Genomic DNA, 17,427 nt, shown 5'->3' with positions numbered 1-17,427 from the left:
TACAACATCTTTGTCACTGCAAACCATTCTGAAATATTATTATTAGGATCAGGAGGAGTGAATAAAAATTCTGAACCCCGGATCATATTTTCAAACATACTTCTGGATTTTTATTTTTACTTCGGAAGCTTAACCAGTCAGATCAAAACAGGAGTATAGACATGGCGGAACATGTCTGACTCCTCTAGGTCACGTCTGCTTACAAGTGATCTCCAATGTAGCCATCTAAGCCTTAAAAATGTATAATTGATTTTCTAGGGAATATCTTATTTATATATATAAAACCAGATGAAAACCCATACACAAGTTTGAAATGGAAGGTTTATTCATTAAGAAACTGATGCAGACACGGTAATGGTGCAGTGTGATAACGGCTCTCTCTCTCACACACACTCGCGCTCACATACGGAGCTCAAACTGTCTTCCGTTTGCGCTGAACAAGTTTTTTTTTACTGACAGCTTCCACGTCCAATCAGCGCCTCCGAAAAACGGCACGTGACCCCTAGGGGCGGGTCAGCATGCACACACTGCGGAAGACAACGGCTAGAGAAAAAAGATACAATCCCTCACTCGCGGCGTTTATATAATCGCCCAAATCTTTCAGAAAAAGTCGCGAATTGTCCGTGTTGATTTCTTCATTCGGCAGAAAACCGCGTGGAAGAGGCTCTAACGGTCGTGCAGATGCTGGAGAGCTCGCAGCATGAGGGATTGTCCAAGCGGTAACACACCGGAGAGAGAGAATGAGAGAGAGGTAAGTAAGAGATTCTTTTGAGAGCGGAGGGGAAAGAAGGCCTCGCCTGTGTGCGACAGACCTACGGAGAAAAGTGAAGAGCGCCGCCTAAAGACCGCCGCGCTCCGGCTTGGTAGAGCCGCGGACACCGCGGGGCGCTCGGAGAAGAGTCCGGAGAATAACGGAGAGCGCCGCCAAACGCTCGCCACGAGGCAAAACCACTCCATATTGCAGGAACCGAGGGCTTTTTTTCGGCCCAAACCGCGTGCTAGCATCCCGAATTAAATATGGCTAAACAACACGTTAGCTGCTGTAACGTTTTTACTCGTCGTCATGGCTGCGTTAGACATGCGCATACTACCGCGTTAACAAATACGACCGATTAATTCAACTCTTGCGTTATGCTAGTGCTGTTTTGAGCGTAACTCAAGTCATGGATAAAGTCGCTTGATTGGGAAAATGCATTCTTGCTTATTAGGTCACATGCATGGATAATCATTGTGGTGTTTGCCTATCAAATAGTTAGATACTCCTACAATTGTTAATCAGCCCTGAATACTGACACCTCAAAAGGCTACTGTATGCAGATGGATTACACAAATAAGTGACTTATTTGTAGTAAGCGGTTTGACCCTCAAATCAGATGTTCTCAATCAGAGGGCATTGATCACATGATCCTTTCTATTCCATCCATTTTCTGTACCGCTGATCCTACACAGGTTCTCAGGGAGCCTGGAGCCTGTCCCAGGGAGCTCCGGGTACCCTGTACAGGGTGCGAGCCCATCGCAGGGCACAATCACACACTACGGACAGTTTAGAGATGCCAATCAGCCTACAGCGCATGTCTTTGGACTGGGGAGGAAACCGGAGTACCCGGAGGAAACCCCCGACGCACAGGGAGAAACTTGCAAACTCCACGCACACAGGGCAGAGGCGGGATTCGAACCTCACACGATCATGTCATGGTCAAATAAAACAAATGCATCAAATCCCAATATATTGAGTATAGTGTAGTGTATTCTGTCCTACTGCATGCAAACATAAGAAGAACTCCAACATTTGTGAGCTTAATGGAATATGGAATATGGAATAATGCACACTGTGGGGGAAATGAAAGAAAAATACCCAGCTGTTTACATTTTTGATACAATGCTGTGATCTGGGAAAACTCCACCAGAAACACTTTAAAATATGCTTAATCCGAAATATTTGTGTTTAACGATCTTGGTGCTGATTTGTTGGTTGATGATGCATTTTCTTGATTCCTGTGGGGAAGTTAAGATACATCGATTTTATCGCTGCTACGCGCCGGTCGCGGTACTACGACGTGAGGCGTCCCTGATGCTGGTTGCCATAGTAACTTCTCAGTGGGCAGAGCAACTTGCATTCCACTTTTGACAACAAATCAAGTTCTTGTCGCTAAAATGAGACATTCTGGAGGGAGCGCGTTTGTATATATAATATTCACCATATGCATCGTATCCTGAAGGAGAAGCATCGTGTGCGCTTTGCCTCTGTGGCGAAAGCGCAAGTGCCGGACTGTCCGGGTCCACGAAACAATTCGGACTCGCATGCAGCATTAACCAAAGTAACAAATGGACCAGTGAAAATAAAAGAAATGACAGCAAGTCAACTCAGAATTTCATCACAAAAAATATATTTTTTACACAACCAGACAGGGGGAAGAAAGAGAAGACGGAGTTACAGCCCCGCCGATATATTATATTAATATTGGGCTTTCAATCATTTTTTGCACTTGTCTTTTTCTGGGGCAGAATGATTGTACAACATACATCTTTAATAAAAAATGTAAACAATTTGGTTAACAAGTTTACATTTATTTGGGGGTTTTCTGTAGTCAACACAAGGTCACAATTATACATACAGGGTCAAAAATATACATAAACACTTGTATTAATTCAGCGGTGCTGAACGTTCCAAAATGTCCTTTAATTTGCCAAGACCAAGGCCTCTTAATTTCCTGTTAGTGATCATGACTGACTACAGCTGACAGCATCTCTGTGCCAACATAAAAAGGGTTTGTTTGACAGCACTCATAGGATTGACCTACACACAGTACTATGGGAAAGTCCAAGGAGCACAGTGCAGATCTGATAAAGAGGATGGTGGATTGACACAAGTCAGGAATGTCTCTTGGAGCCATTTCTAAACAATTGCTCAGCACTTCAAACAATTGTATGTAAGAACAAGTTATTGGGAAGTGTAGCCACTTTGCCAAGGTCTGGAAGAAGACCCAACCTGTCACCCTCAACTGAGAGGAACTTTGTTCGGATAGTCAGGAAAAACCCAGGAACCTCCAAGGCACAGGCCTGCCATGAACTGGTAGCTGCTGCAACATCAGCGTCCATGTCTACAGTCAAGTGAGTTTTACATCGACATGGACTGAAAGGTTGCTGTCCAAGAAAGAAGTCCCTGCTCTAAAATCAACACCTTCAAGCCTGTGTAAAGTTTGAGTCTGATCATATGAACAAAGAAAAAGCCTTCTGGAAAAAAAGCCTTTTATGCTCAGATGAGGCAAAAAATGTAGTTGTTTGGCCACAATGACCAGAGGTATGTTTGGAGGAGTAAAGAAACTGTACCACCTGTTAAGCATGGTGGTGGTAGCATTATGCTCTGGGGCTGTTTTGCTGCCAGTGGAACTGGTGCATTGCACAAAGTGGATGGAGTAATGAAGAAGGAGGACTGCCTTAGAATTATTCAGCATAATCTCAAACCATCAGCCAGACGGTTGAAACTTGGACACAGTAGGGTGTTCCAACAGGACAATGACCCCGAACACACATCAGAGCTGGGTGTGGAATGGATAAAGCAGACTAACATTAAGCTTTTGGAACGGTCTTCCCAAAGTCCTGATCTCGACCGTATCGAAAATCTGTGGACTGTGCTTAAAAGTCGAGTCAGGGCCAAGAAAACAACAAATGTCATTGAACTTTACCAATTCTGCCAAGAAGAGTGGTCACATATCCAACCAGAATTCTGCCAGAAGCTGGTGGACAGCTACCAAAAGCGTCTACTCGAGGTGAAACTTGCTAAGGGACATTCAGCTATATATTAGGTGTGCTGTATGTATATTTCTGACCCTGTATGTATAATTGTGACCTTGTATTGACTACAGAAACTCCAAATAAATTAAAACTTGTGAACCAAATTCTTGTTTTTTTTATTAAAGATGTATGTTGTACAACCATTCTGCCCCAGAAAAAGACCAGTTCAAAGAAATGATTGAAAGCCCAATATTGCCATGATATTCATGTTCACGATGAGTGTATGCAAACTTCCGACCACAACTGTATATTTTATTATATAATTATATATCAAATTAAATAAGTTTGTTTGTTTCAGATTGCCTGGTCGTCATGTTGCCGTGGAGCCGTTGCAGATATGATACCACTCTAAAAACTCCTCTATGACTTCCTCAATTCCTCTGTGACACGTTTACCAACCACAACAGGATTCCGTTCCTCGTTTAAATAAGCAGAGCACGTACACCTGTCCCAAGACAGAGGTATAGACAAAGAGACATCTTTTGTTAGTACAAAAACCTGCACTGATCATGAGTGAACAGCAGGAAGAGTATGTGGAGCATCAGTACATGTGCAGTGAGTGCCAGCAGCTCTTCAATACTCTGGAGGAGGTGCTGATACACCAACAGGTGCACACTGGTACAGAAGTAGAAGACTTGGTGGCCATTTCCAGCCATGAGGACACCAGGGACAGTCAGTACCAGTGTCTGGAATGTGGCGCTCTTCTCAGAGACTCGGAGGAACTGCTGATCCATCAAGAGCTGCACATGAGGGAGGCAGGCATGGATGCAGAACATGGTGCGTAGGAGCTAGAGCGAATGGTTATCTTTAAGTGTATACTTGATAGATGTTTGTTCTTCATTACAGGTATGCTTTTTGGATATTGTTTCTCAAGTCTATATGTACGTTATTACCTGACAGAGTTTTGTGAGGTGGCAGAAACGGACGCGGCAGTTGCTGCAGTTCCGATCCACTACCAGTGCCTGGAGTGTCTGGCCCTCTTCGACACGGCCGAGCTGTGGATGGCACACCGGCAGACGCACAAGATCAGCACACACAGCGACATGGCTGACACCGTGAGTATACACACCATTCTGCTGTTTAAATAGAAAAGTTGCTATGCTGTGCTTTTACAGGAAATATTCGAGACATTGCAGAAATGTGTCTTATTTGCTGAGCAGTGCTGTAAGAAGTGTCCGCACGAGTGACAGAGAAAGGCCATGTTGAGTAACGTAGTCAGTCCATACAGGATTTCGCAGAGGTTTTTTTTTTTTGGTGGCCAAAAATTCTTGATTTTGCTGCGGCTTCTTTTTTCAAAATTTGCGGATTTATTTTGTGCTTTTTTGCGGAAAACTGCTCGAATTTGCGAAATTGTCTTTTGCAGTGACGTTTGTTGGCAAATGAGACCTTTTAGCTGTACTCACGTACAATGCACACGGGGGCTTTGGCTCGATGCACGTCGTGATGGTCACATGACTCATCTTGGCACAAATCTGCAGTAGCTTGGAAAAATCGCAAGCTCCTGTGAATATCGCAGAGTTTGCTCGATTTTTGCGTTCATTTCTACGATTCCAGGAGGTTCAATAAATGTCTTATCCTGCTCAGGGTCACAGTGGTTTAAATTGTTAATTTATTCATATTTTGAGAAGAAGAACCCAACTCAATTTGAGCAGTTATAATAAGTGCAGTAGCGGCGGGATCGGTGAGAGTTCTTTCAGAAGTAGACAGGAGTGGGGTTAAAGAACGGTCCGGAACCTTGGTGTTACTGTAGAATTAATGGCAATGGATAAGTTTTATTATGTACATGCACTGTTCGCAGTATATAATATCCTGCTGTTTTTTTTTTGTCTGTCTGTTTCAGGATTATGTTCTACAGCCAGATGGTTCAGTCACCCCTGTGTGCAAAGTGCAAAATCTGGTGCTAGATGAACAGAGAGCCGGAGAGATCCTAACGTTGGCCCAGGTGCTTACTGATCATTTGCTCTAAATAATACTGGATAATACCATACATGATGAATTGTAATGTAGTAGGAAGGAAGTAAAGTGTATCTGTGCTAAAACCTTAAAGGCGTTTCACTTATCTGAGGGGATTCCCGATATGAGGAAGCTGCTTTAATGAGTGCCAAAACATCTTCAAGGTTGTAACTCAGACCTAGTCACCTTTATTTCGTAGTAAACTGGGTGCTATACAGTTGTAGATTTTTTTTGTTTTGTTTGATCTGTCCACCAGGCTCTTCGAGAGCAGCAGTCTCCACAAAAGCCTAATGCTCCACCCAGAGCTACTCTTCTTCCAAGCACCCAGTCCATGCCTGGCTCTACTTCTGCCATGCTCCGCCTCCAGTTCTGCTCTGCCCAAGCCATTGCAGATGGCTCCGCCTCAACGACCAGTCGCAAAGCCAAACTCCTCCCTCCGCTTCTCCCTTCTGAGCCAATCAGGCTTGAGAACGGCATTACTACGCTCAACCTTCTCCCCGCCGTTGAGCGTGCAGACTTGGGGAAGCACGGAGAGGAAGAGGTGTTAATCATTCATCCATACGAGTGCTCGGAATGCAACCTGCTGTTCAGCACTCCGGAAGATTTTCTTCACCACCAGGGAGAGCACTTTCTGGCTCAGGACAAAGAGAGCGGGGGCGCCGGCGTCATGTTAGGCTACGAAGACGGCGCTAGGGCAAGGGAGGATGAAGGAAGGAAAGGTGACGTGAGGGACGAGGGGAGTAAGGCGGAGCAGGGGAAAGGCCAGAGCGGAAGGCGTTCGTACACGACACGGTTGGCAGGTCTCGGAGTCAATTCGTCCATTTCGTGTGCCAACCTGCGATGCGAGGAGTGCAAGAGAACTTTCACCACAGCCAATCGGCTGGCAGCACATCTCCGAGTGCATGAGCAGGGAACGCACGAATGCCCTGAATGCGACAAGGTGTTCAAGAAGGCAGGATCACTGCATACACACATGCGCACACACTCCGGGGAGGCCCGCTTTCTATGTGTAGACTGTGGGCACAGCTTCACTACAGAAATGACCCTTATCATACACAGGTATAGAAACGAGGAGTGCTTTCCAAGCCACTTAAAGATATATATATATTCCCATTGACTAAAATGTAATAAATGCTTTTTTTTTTTCTTCCATTTTCTAGGAAATCCCATACATCTGAGCCTCTCCACAGGTGCCCTTTCTGTGCCAAAACCTTCACCAATATGACCAAGTTTCTTTACCACCGACGCACTCATACTAACCGTGAACCAGTTAGCTCTGCCTCCACAGTAATGCTCTGAACACACCTAGGAAAATGTTCCATACTATTCTGATTAATAGTCAGTATTGGCCTGTATTGAACATAAATGAAACTTTTGTATATTATTCTTGTGCAGGTTACGCTGATGCAGCGGATGCCTCTATCTATTATGCAAAGGGCAAGAGAACGTGAGGCTGTGTGGGGAAAACAGAAACATGCAGCACTCCTGGTTCCTGCAAGTGCCGATACGGACACAGGCGAGAGCATTCTGGAGGCTGCAGCTTCTCTCTCTCAGGCTGCTGTAACAGTAGAGAACGGAGTGGAGTCTAAGGATCCTACATCAGAAGCAGCACAAAAGCAACAGCCAAATCCAGACAACGACCTTAACATGGACTCTATAGAAGATTCAGACAAATGGCAGGCTCCCATTACGGAAGACGATATCAAGTTCCCTTGCTCCACCTGCAAAAAAATGTTTACTTCCCAAATCCGTTTGTTAAGTCACCGCCAAACCGCGCACTCCAGTGAGCGCCGCTTCAAGTGCAACGTATGCGGAAAGCCTTTCAAGAAGCAGATCCATCTGCGGAACCACCTGCGCACGCATACAGGCGAACGTCCGTTCCAGTGCAGTGTGTGTGGCAAGACCTTCTCTTCACTGGCCAACCTCACTCGCCACGGCCTGACTCACACCGGGGTGCGGCCATACCGCTGTGACGTATGTCACAGGGCTTTCACACAGTCCTCTAACCTGCGCCAGCACCGCCTGCTCCACAGTAACCCCACACCCTCAGCTTGCCCGGACTGCTCAGCCACATTCATCCGGCCAGCGAAGCTCGTGGCACACAGATTCCTTCAGCATCCAGGAGCACCAGCGCCGTACCCCTGCCCGCATTGCCCCGAAGGGTTCTTGCGCAAGAAGCAAAGGGATATGCACTGCCTGGAGGAACATCCCAACTTGACACACCCTATTACAGATGCTACTAATGAATCAGGGCTTAAAGGTCAGAAAACATCTACTGAGAGCGTAGAGCATGCTGCTCCTGTAATCCCGAAGCCAAACTTAGACTGCACCATTTGTGGGAAGCGCCTGAACTCGGCTGCAAACCTGCGCCTCCATCAGTTGAGCCACGGACTGGGACCAGGCCGCCCACGTGGTTCCAGCTCAGCCTGTGGGAAATCACACCCATGCCCCGTGTGTGGGAAGTTGTTTGTTTCTGCATCAAGCGTCACGTTGCACCAGCGCGTCCACACAGGTGAGAGACCATATCCTTGTGCTGCGTGTGGTAAGCGCTTCCGGCAGAACACCCACCTGCGCGAGCACCTGCGCACGCACTCGGGTGAGCGGCCATTTCGCTGCGAGTTCTGCAACAAGGGTTTTGTGCAAAGCATGCATCTGGCCGAGCACAGGCGGACACACACCGGGGAAAGACCACACACGTGTGCAGAATGCGGAAAGACCTTCAAGACCATCTCAAACCTGAGGAACCACCGCAAGACCCACAACAAGGCACAACAAGAGCAAGGCAAAGATGATAAAATGGAGCCCACCATGGAGAGCAATATCGCGACGCTTGCTGTGGTGAATGCCTCGGACGTGAACCTTTGCCAACAGGGTGTCCAGCTGGGGCAACCACAACTCATACAGATCCAGACTTCTGGTCTGGAGCAGGTACGTAACTGTTAGGGTTTTATGCTGTGACAAAGTACAGTAGAGTCAATTAACAGGACTCGGATTTTTGGGTCCCAATCTAGTAATACTCTCTCACTTCTTGTCTTCTCTTGCTTTGTCAGACTCAAGGCACTCCCACCATCATGTGCAATGAATTTGGAGAAGCGATAGCAATCATCGAGACGAGTGGCGATCTGGCGGAGGCTATAGAGCTTTACCACACAGCCCTGGAAGGCGGGATTAACATGGACACCATCACTCTGGACAACCTGCAGCTTATGTGAATCAGCAAGAGCAGTTCATTAGAGTCTGACACCATGTTGTGGGACACTTGAGTGAGGACAGAATGGGAATTTAGAATCGATTTGATCGACACTGTAATAGTGGGGAATCTGCCTCACTCTGGCAGTTAGCATTGATCTTAAGGGATAATAAGGAGTCTAGAATGATTAAATGACATGGTGTGTCCGTCTGAATTTCAGCTTGTGATTAACAACGCCAAACATCTTCAATTCAGAGAGACTGAAGATACAAAACTGAAGATGAGTGGGACCGTTACTAACAGAGTTATGGTAGTGACCCCTCGTCGCACCACGTTAAGACAAACATAACTGCAGGATATATGCAGACTACTTTTTTTTTTTTCAGGACAATACACTGTTCTGGGGCACGCTCCTTGAAAGGAACTTTTACTTTACAAACATGGATGTGAACAGGAAACCACAAGGGAAGATGTCTTAACAGATGCAGGCACTCACCTTAGGCCTTGTGATGAGGTAATGCATAATGGAGACAGTTGTGGAGTGCTTTTGCTGCTTAACCTGATTTTACAAGTTCATTTCTCCAAATCTATAGGTGTCTGTTGAATATGTTCTTATAAATGGTTTTTTTTTTTTTAAATCTGTACAATCTGCAATGTTAAATATTGTAAATAAAAATTTTCAGTTTGTCTCATTGTTGTAATGGTGTTCCTGGGGCTTGGGAAGTGAAGAAGCAGCCTTTATTTGTCACAGTGAAATTCTTTTCTTCGCATATCCCAGCTTGTTACAAAGTTGGGGTCAGAGCACAGCGGCGCCCCTGGAGCAGGGAGGGTAAAGGGCCTTGTTCAAGGGCCCAACAGTGGCAGTTTGTTGGTGCTGGGGCTTGAACTCCTGGCTTTCTGATCAGTAACCCAGAGCCTTAACCGTCTGAGCCACCAATACACTGCGTAACTGTAGATTCAAGTTCAACAGTGTGGTCGTAAGGAAATTGTCATGGTGTGTTTAGATGTAAATTCCTTAAGATCAGCTCTATCCATAACAATTATGCACTATGTGACCAATAGTATGTGGATACCTGACCATCACCCCCATATGTAGGCCCTCCTTAAACTTTTTCCTCAATGTTGGTGGCACATGATTATTTAGAATGTCTGCATGCTGTAGCATTATGATTTCCCTTCACTGGAACTAAGGGGCCCAAACCTATTCCAGCATGACAATACCCCTGAGCACTAAGTGAGGTCCATAAGGACATGTTTTGACAAAGTTGGCTTGGAGGAACTAGGTAGAGCACTGACTAACACCTTTGGCATGAATTGGACTGCCAGGCCTCCTCACCCCACATCAGTGCCCAACCTCATTCGTGCTCTTGTAGCTGAAATAGTCACAAATCCCTAAAGGCAGGTTTCATAATCTAGGTGTCCAACTTTTGGCCATATACCAATCAGCAATAACATTAAGCGAATAACAATGATCTCATTACAGTGGCACCTGTCAAGGAGTGGGATATATTTGGCAGCAAGTGAACAGTCAGTTCTCGAAGTTGATGTGCTGGAAGCAGGAAAAATGGGCAAGCGTAAGGATCTGAGCGACTCTGACAAGGCCAAATTGTGATGGCTAGACGACTGGGTCAGAGCATCGCCAAAACAGCAGGTCTTGTTGGGTGTACCCAGTACCAAAAGTGGTCCAAGGAACCAGCGACAGGGTCCTGGGTGCCCAAGACTCATTGATGCAGGGAAAAAAGGTGGCCTGGCCTGACGAATCACATTTTCTTTTACACAATGTGGACGGGCGAGTGCATGTGCTTTGCATACTGGGAGGAAGAGATGGCACCAGGATGCCGGCAAGCCGGCTGAGGCAGTGTGATGCTCTGGGCAATGTTCTGCTGGGAAACCTTGGGATCTGGCATTCGTGTGTATGTTGCGTTGACACATACCACATTCCTAAACATTGCAGACAAAGTACACCCCTTCATGGCAACGGTATTCCCTAGTGGCAGGATAATTCACCCTGCCACACTGTAAAAAAAAAAACAATTGTTCATGAATGGTTTGAGGAACATGACAGAGTTCAAGGTGTTGATTTGGCCTCCGAACTACCCAGATCTCAATCTGGTCGAGCATCTGTGGGATGTGCTGGACAAACAAGTCCGATCCAACTTACAGGATTCTGCTGATAACCTCTTGGTGCTGGATACCACAGCACACCTTCAGAGGTCATGGGAAGTCCATGTCTCAGCGGGTCAGAGCTGTTTTGGGGGCACTAGTGGGACCTACAAAATATTAGGCAGGTGGTTTTGACATTATGGCTGATCAGTGTATAGTGTAGCTCAATCAATTTGATGAAAATGCCATTTAGGACTCAGGTGGGAGAGCACGAAACTTCATATTGTGTGTGCTTTCTTTTTTAAAATGTATTATTACTGTACCTACATTTCCAGGTATAGGTTAAAAGCTATAATTTGCCCTCATGGTGTAGTACAAACGGCAACACACAATCTATATTTTGTTGTGACTGCATCTGCAATCTTGAATCTCATGCTGAAAGTAGCCATTATAAGATGGGTCAATTTTGTCCGTAAAGTGAAGCACCTAATCCATAAGATTCTCAGGAAAGTTGCGGCATTCAAATGATACTTGATTGGTATTAACGGGGGCCCAAAGTGTGCGAAGAAAGCATTCTCCACACCATTACGCCACCATCACCAGCCTGCACTGTTGACACAATGGAGATTGGATCCATAGATTGATGCCAAATTCTGATTCTACTATCTGCATGAGAATTGAGAATCACCCCAGGCTACATTTTCCCAGTCTTTAGCTGTCCAGTTTTGGTGAACCTGTACTCACCAATATACAAGGTATACAAGCCAAAGTGGTCTTTTGTTGTTGTAGTCCATCAGGTTCAGTGTGTAATTCTGAGACGCATTTCTGCTCACCATGGTTGTGAAGAGTGACGATTTGAGTTACATGAACATCTGCCCAGATATCTTGCTGTGCTCACTACAAAATGCTGCTTCCTGTCTGGACAATTTACACAAGAAGCGGTTTACGCAGAACAGAAGTGTTGCTGTTTATTTGAACATCTATTTATTCATATACTGAGAGAAATAGATACAAATGTAGAGCTTATTTGTATAAATCTTTTCACATAATTAGCAAAATGTTAATATTCTTTTTTTTTTTTTCTTTTCCATTTGTTTTACAATTTCAGTTCCTGTAATGGCATTGCTTAACGTTTAATAATGCTCCTTACTATGGTACAGAGCCATGAGACTCCACCAGGACTATGTACAACACGAACAAGCCTTACACAGCACAATCACGGACACCCTGCCTCCTTCTCCTCTTCTTCTTCCACCTTTCTCTCGTAGCTCAACCTAGAGTGGCTGAGAGGTAGAAAGACCAATAAAGTGACAGAAGGAGGGAAAAACAGGAATGAAGGAACAGGGTAGGAATGTTAGCGGAGAAGGTTGATCTAGAGCTAAAAGACTGGGATTTCCTGGACGACATAGGAGCATGTAATATATTTTTGTTCTTGAAAAAAAGAAAAATAATAATAATAATAATAATAATAATAATCACATCTCTGTGATTATCAAGATATGGTCAATAAAAGGAAAAGTTGAATGTCGCAGTTGAAGTGCGATTTTTGGAGGACAATCTAAGAGTGGAGTTTCTTTTTGCTCCAATCCTCTCATAGTTCCATCCTCGAAAGCGAGACAAAAAGGTGCAGTATGTTGGTTATACGGATCAGATCCACACGAACAGTATTAATAAGAACAGTAATGAGAAATTCAATAACATATTGACCTGTAGACTTAGGAGTTAAATTAAAAGTCAAGTTTGCTTTTTCTTTTTTTTAAAAAAAGTTCTCTTATAGTAAATTCCTAACAATGTATTTCACAATCCTTTCGACCTCCTCATATTAACTTGAATAAAATGGCATGGAAAGAAAAAATTAAATATATGTTTCTTAATATATATGAAAAAACAAACAAACAAAAAAAAAAACACACAAAAGAAACATGTCCAATCAATGGCCATAATGTGCCCACTGACTTCCCTTCTAATAACGTCTTCCTTCATGGCTGGCCGGTCTGTAGCTTAGGCCGTGACTGGCATGTACTGCAGCCAATCATAGGAAGAAGGAGCTTGTAAAAGCTAAGCTAGTCCCTCGCTCAAGCTATTCAGTGCCTTGACAATGCTCGCTGATAAAAAAAAGCCTTTAAAAGTGAAAACACAATGGAAGGGGGGAAGGGGAAGTAAATATCAAAATATACGAGTCCGTTAAGTCTTCATCATGTCTAAAACCTAGCCAGTGGAGGCCGGCCTCCCAATGACTGGCGGTAAACCATGAGCCTATGACAAACCATCTGTGCCCAACTGATACTTCCATATGTGTCACGCTTTTAAAAAAAAAAAAAAAAAAAAAAAATTTCAGTTTAGTCTGTAAAGGAATTTGATGCCCTCCTAAGTCCCGCCTTTGTACAATAGCAGGGTTGCCTTCACTGTTTACAGAACAATTCTGTAATCTTCAAGTCTCAAGAGTCCAAAGGAAGCCTTCGCAGCAAAATAATGCTTTTAAGTTCAAGTGTGGATATTTAAGACAATGAGAAGTGTGTGTGTGTAAGTAAATGTGACCTATGCTCGAGTCTCTTGTAATTAAAGGTCTTTTTAAAACATGAAATACTGTAGAATTCGGTTGAAAACCCCAGGTTGTGTCGGGACCTCCTTCTCTAAACAGCCATTCCTCACTCGCACTCTGAGATGAGCAATACTCGTGTCTTCTAATAGATGCAGGAGGAGGGATCTGGATATCGGTCATTCCTCTTGCTTTGTCCATCGAACTCATCTGGTGGAGTCCAGTGAATCGCCTGCGTTCCTGGGCTCTTCAGAGTTGTTTTGCTCCTCGTCTCGCTCCGCCTCTTTTTCTGCAGACCCGGACCCGCCAACTCCCTCGTTGGCTGCGGGCCCAGATGGGCCCGGTAAAGAGGCAGAGTCAGAAGTGCCTGCGATTTCGCTGGGCGCAGCCGTTTGCATGATCTTTTGGCGGACCTCGCGGATCTTCAACTGCAAACACACCTTGGTAGGGAAGATATCGGCATATCGTGCCTGGAATGCAGCAGTGGCCTGGGCTACAGAGGAAAATATTTGAAATTTGTGTAAAGATTATACACGGGATTTTCTGCATGAGCACAGGAGAGTCTATCTGGGTTATGCTTCCTTCCGATATCAGAAAAAAGCACTTCAGATGGAGGATGAGGCCGTTCTAATAGAGAAATCTCTCCAATGTGACTAGCTAATAGTGCTGTATGGGAATGTATGCGTGCGAATTGGTGGCTGCTTACTTCTCAAACAAGATGAATGTTTTTGAGGACAGACTGTCTGAGTTGCACTGAATTGTTCTCAAAGACATTAAATTCAACTCAATTTTCCTACTAGTGAGGTGGTGGCACCATTTTAAGGAACAAACATGGCCGGGCATGTTGTTAGAGGAAAATAATCAATCAACTGATTACTTTCCTATAACATCGGTGGTGTGATTCGGTACCAATTCACATTTGTTTATTTTCCTAAAACAGCATGATCTAAAGTATTTCACTCCTCTTGTACCACAGCAATTTGGCAACAATGCTGCAATTCATTAAATGACGACACGCCGTATTTCTTATCCGTTTAAAGTTACGTTTAATGTTTGTGGAATGTCCACGGAACAAGTTAGTAACGGTTAACTCTTAAGATTATTATAAGCTATATCTTATCCTCTGACTGTTCCATGCACCGAGATGAAAGCCTCGGGCTAAATAAACATCTCCTCACAGAAAACATCACCATATCAACAATTACACGTTAATAAAAACCTTAGCAGCCTAGTTCTATAACTAGTTGCTGTTATAGAAAATGAATCAACACCGTCGGACCTTCTGACAAACCTAATAGAAAATCCAACAGCACTCTGGTATAAATATTTTACTAGCAAGTAATCAGTATTTATGTATTTCTTGTCAGTTTGTTGGAGGCTCTTTTCGAGTCAAAGTAATAAAGCGATTTCTTATGGAATCAGTATTTAGGCATTTTTTTTGTATTTTAGAAATATTTTAAAAGTAAATCGCTGCCATAATGAAAGTTTGATTGGTTGGGGTGCGTGTGAGTGAATGAGTGTGTGTGTGTTATTACCTGAAGGGAAGAAGCCATGCTCCTGGAACAGCTGCATGACGAGAGCTCTCCTCTGATCCAGAGTTCTTCTCAGAGAGGAGTATGGCACCTTATCAAATTCCAGCTCGCCCAGTATGTCCTCCCCATCTGTACCTGCCACAGAGAAAGAGACAATAAGACATCAGGAAGTCGAAATCCATGAGGGGTTTGTCTCTCTACTTGAAAGTCAGTGTGAAGCTTGACTTGTCTTACCTGGCCTATCAAAGGTAAATATATCACCCTCACACTTGGCAGCGCTTTTGGGTGTGTTAGGTTCTGAGCTGCAGCTAGACCTGCGCCGGCTCTTTCTCTTCGGGGAAATGGGGTCATCCGTGGAGGAGTCTAAATCTGCGCATGATACAAGCATTTGTATTATTATTATTATTATTATTATTGTTAGCGTTAAGTATGCATGTTGCTTAACACTAAACCCTTTGTTCTTGCCTCTCTCACCGGTCGAGTTCTTCCTCTTCCTGCGGTAGCTGCCCAGAATGGCGCGTGGAGAGGTGGCCAGGCTCTGTAGGGTCGGCGAGGGAAGCACCTCCTCTGGACGAAACTCTGGCAGCTCAGCAAATCGCTCCTCAAAGTACACCTCTGACAGGACTCTGCACACATCGCAGCTCACGTCAAATAATCACAGCCGTGGAACAAAAAAATTCTATGAAATAAATGTTCAGGCAAGTGGGGTGATGATGGTAAAATGTAAAAATGATAGATTGAGCCAATCCTGAATTTAAATAGTTATAATGGCATTATATTTTGTCGAAACAAACAAACAAATAAACAAACAAAAAAAAAAAGGTACTCACTTGTCAACTGAGTCGAATGGGCGCTTCAGTGGTGGGGGGCGGGACTTAAGCTTTTTAGGAAGAGGAGTATCTTTGTCTGACTGCGGAAGGGGTGGGGCAGGCTCTGACGCTGATTGAGGTAATGGAGAAGAGGAAGTAGAGTCTTTCCATTCAGCCTGTGAGAAAAGCACAAAGAAATCAAATGAATCCTTTCTAAGCTGCATGAGACAGTGAGAGTTTATATGAATTCTGGTTTTGTACGTCATAGAGTGTGAAAAAAATTAAAATAAATAAAAATCATTAACAAGGAACTTTTGCCCCAGTTGTCACCCTGCTTCATTTCAACTGTCTAACATTAATTGCTGGGGAAAGAACACGACGCTAACGTGTTCTGCTAACAGGGAAACGACCATGGCACTTTATTATGCTTGACACTTGAGTGGGAAGGATGATGTGAGGTATTAAAAACGTTTCATGGCTTGCCAGCATTTTCCCTCAGAATAAACTGCTTTTTGCATAGATTTCCACTTGGTCTTAAAGACCGCCCCAACTACTTAATTAGCATGCGTGCCACACTGCAATCTCAGAACATTTTCGACACAACACAAGTGGAAGTAGGGCAGACCTGCACGCATCGTGGGTGGCGGATAAGCACCAAAAACTGTGAATTCTCATTATGCTATTACATGCTGACCCACAGCTTTGAAAAGCCACTTCAAATGGATACAGAGAGTCTGAGAAGCATTCATTAACGATTCAGTAATACGCAGCAAATTTTTATCCATAGCGACTTAGCCATTTGATTTAACAATTTCAAAATAAACGATCCTGACCTTAATATTATCATAATGAGGGTGAGACTGCACTGGTGTTTAATTACTCGCATCACAATGAAGGCAGATTTCAAATTCGATATCATACATGCTTGTCGATATCATAAATGCTTCATAGGACTGGCTAATAACGCAGATAATACAATGGAATACTGTGTATCTAGTTCAGACAAGATAAAGCTATATATATATATATATATATATATATATATATATATATATATATATATATATATATATACACACATATATATATACATATATATATATATATACATACATATATACACACACATATATATATATATATATATATATATATATATATATATATATATATATATATATATACATACACACATATAAAACTAACATTTTATTTGCAAAAAAAATATATATATATATTTTTTTTTTAAACGGATGACTCTGTGAAATATTCAGAAAAGCAGCTGATAAGTTTCGAGCATAGGTGGGAACTCCTTTAATACTGTTTAAAAAGCATCTCAGGGAGATTCCTCAAGAAATCGGTTGAAGAAATGCCAAGAATACATTTCTGGAAATTCTAGGCAAAAAGGGCGTCTACTTTGAAGATGCTCAAATATTAAATTATGTTGATTTATTTTGGATTTTTTGTCACAACATAATTCCCATAGTTAGATTTGTGTTACTCCAG

At 43.6% G+C, this 17,427-nt stretch overlaps 2 protein-coding genes across 5 annotated transcripts in view; one reads left to right on the top strand and one right to left on the bottom strand.

Annotated features, from left to right (window-relative positions):
* Positions 1–533: 533 nt before the first annotated feature.
* On the top strand, positions 534–9,630 carry znf526 (zinc finger protein 526). 2 transcript variants are annotated; one of them, XM_053680632.1, is made up of 8 exons: positions 534–751; positions 4,094–4,572; positions 4,696–4,850; positions 5,636–5,737; positions 6,005–6,807; positions 6,909–7,035; positions 7,144–8,676; positions 8,799–9,630. In XM_053680632.1, the coding sequence occupies exons 2-8, from the start codon at positions 4,305–4,307 to the stop codon at positions 8,958–8,960; spliced, it is 3,150 nt and encodes a 1,049-aa protein (XP_053536607.1). In that variant the 5' UTR covers positions 534–751; positions 4,094–4,304; the 3' UTR covers positions 8,961–9,630. The 2 variants fall into 2 exon arrangements, with proteins under 2 accessions (XP_053536607.1, XP_017325090.1); XM_017469601.3 differs by lacking the exon at positions 534–751 and having other exon boundaries at positions 3,926–4,572.
* Positions 9,631–11,983: 2,353 nt separating this feature from the next.
* The window catches only part of cicb (capicua transcriptional repressor b), a 56,212-nt gene continuing 50,768 nt past the window's right edge, over positions 11,984–17,427 (bottom strand). For 2 of the 3 annotated variants that reach the window (XM_017469552.3, XM_017469568.3), the window contains 5 exons: positions 15,943–16,097; positions 15,578–15,738; positions 15,347–15,481; positions 15,116–15,247; positions 11,984–14,073 (listed from right to left, as the gene is read on the bottom strand). In XM_017469552.3, coding sequence (XP_017325041.2) covers positions 13,787–14,073; positions 15,116–15,247; positions 15,347–15,481; positions 15,578–15,738; positions 15,943–16,097 — 870 coding nt within the window. In that variant the 3' untranslated portion in view covers positions 11,984–13,786. The remainder of the gene's footprint in view (positions 14,074–15,115; positions 15,248–15,346; positions 15,482–15,577; positions 15,739–15,942; positions 16,098–17,427) is intronic. The other variant, XM_017469559.3, reaches the window with a different exon arrangement.

The sequence above is a fragment of the Ictalurus punctatus genome, chromosome 1 (assembly GCF_001660625.3).
Source record: "Ictalurus punctatus breed USDA103 chromosome 1, Coco_2.0, whole genome shotgun sequence".
Lineage (NCBI taxonomy): Eukaryota > Metazoa > Chordata > Actinopteri > Siluriformes > Ictaluridae > Ictalurus > Ictalurus punctatus.
The sequence above is the reverse complement of the archived record's forward strand: the minus strand, read 5'-3'. Positions and strand labels throughout refer to the sequence as shown.

What these genes read in the sequence shown, in the direction of transcription:
- znf526 (XM_053680632.1), top strand. Translation starts at nt 4,305, where the DNA reads ATGAGTGAACAGCAGGAAGAGTATGTGGAGCATCAGTACATGTGCAGT. An exon ending in ATGACCCTTATCATACACAG is followed by an intron (nt 6,808 to 6,908) that starts GTATAGAAACGA and finishes TCCATTTTCTAG; the next exon opens with GAAATCCCATACATCTGAGC. An exon ending in AGACTTCTGGTCTGGAGCAG is followed by an intron (nt 8,677 to 8,798) that starts GTACGTAACTGT and finishes TTGCTTTGTCAG; the next exon opens with ACTCAAGGCACTCCCACCAT.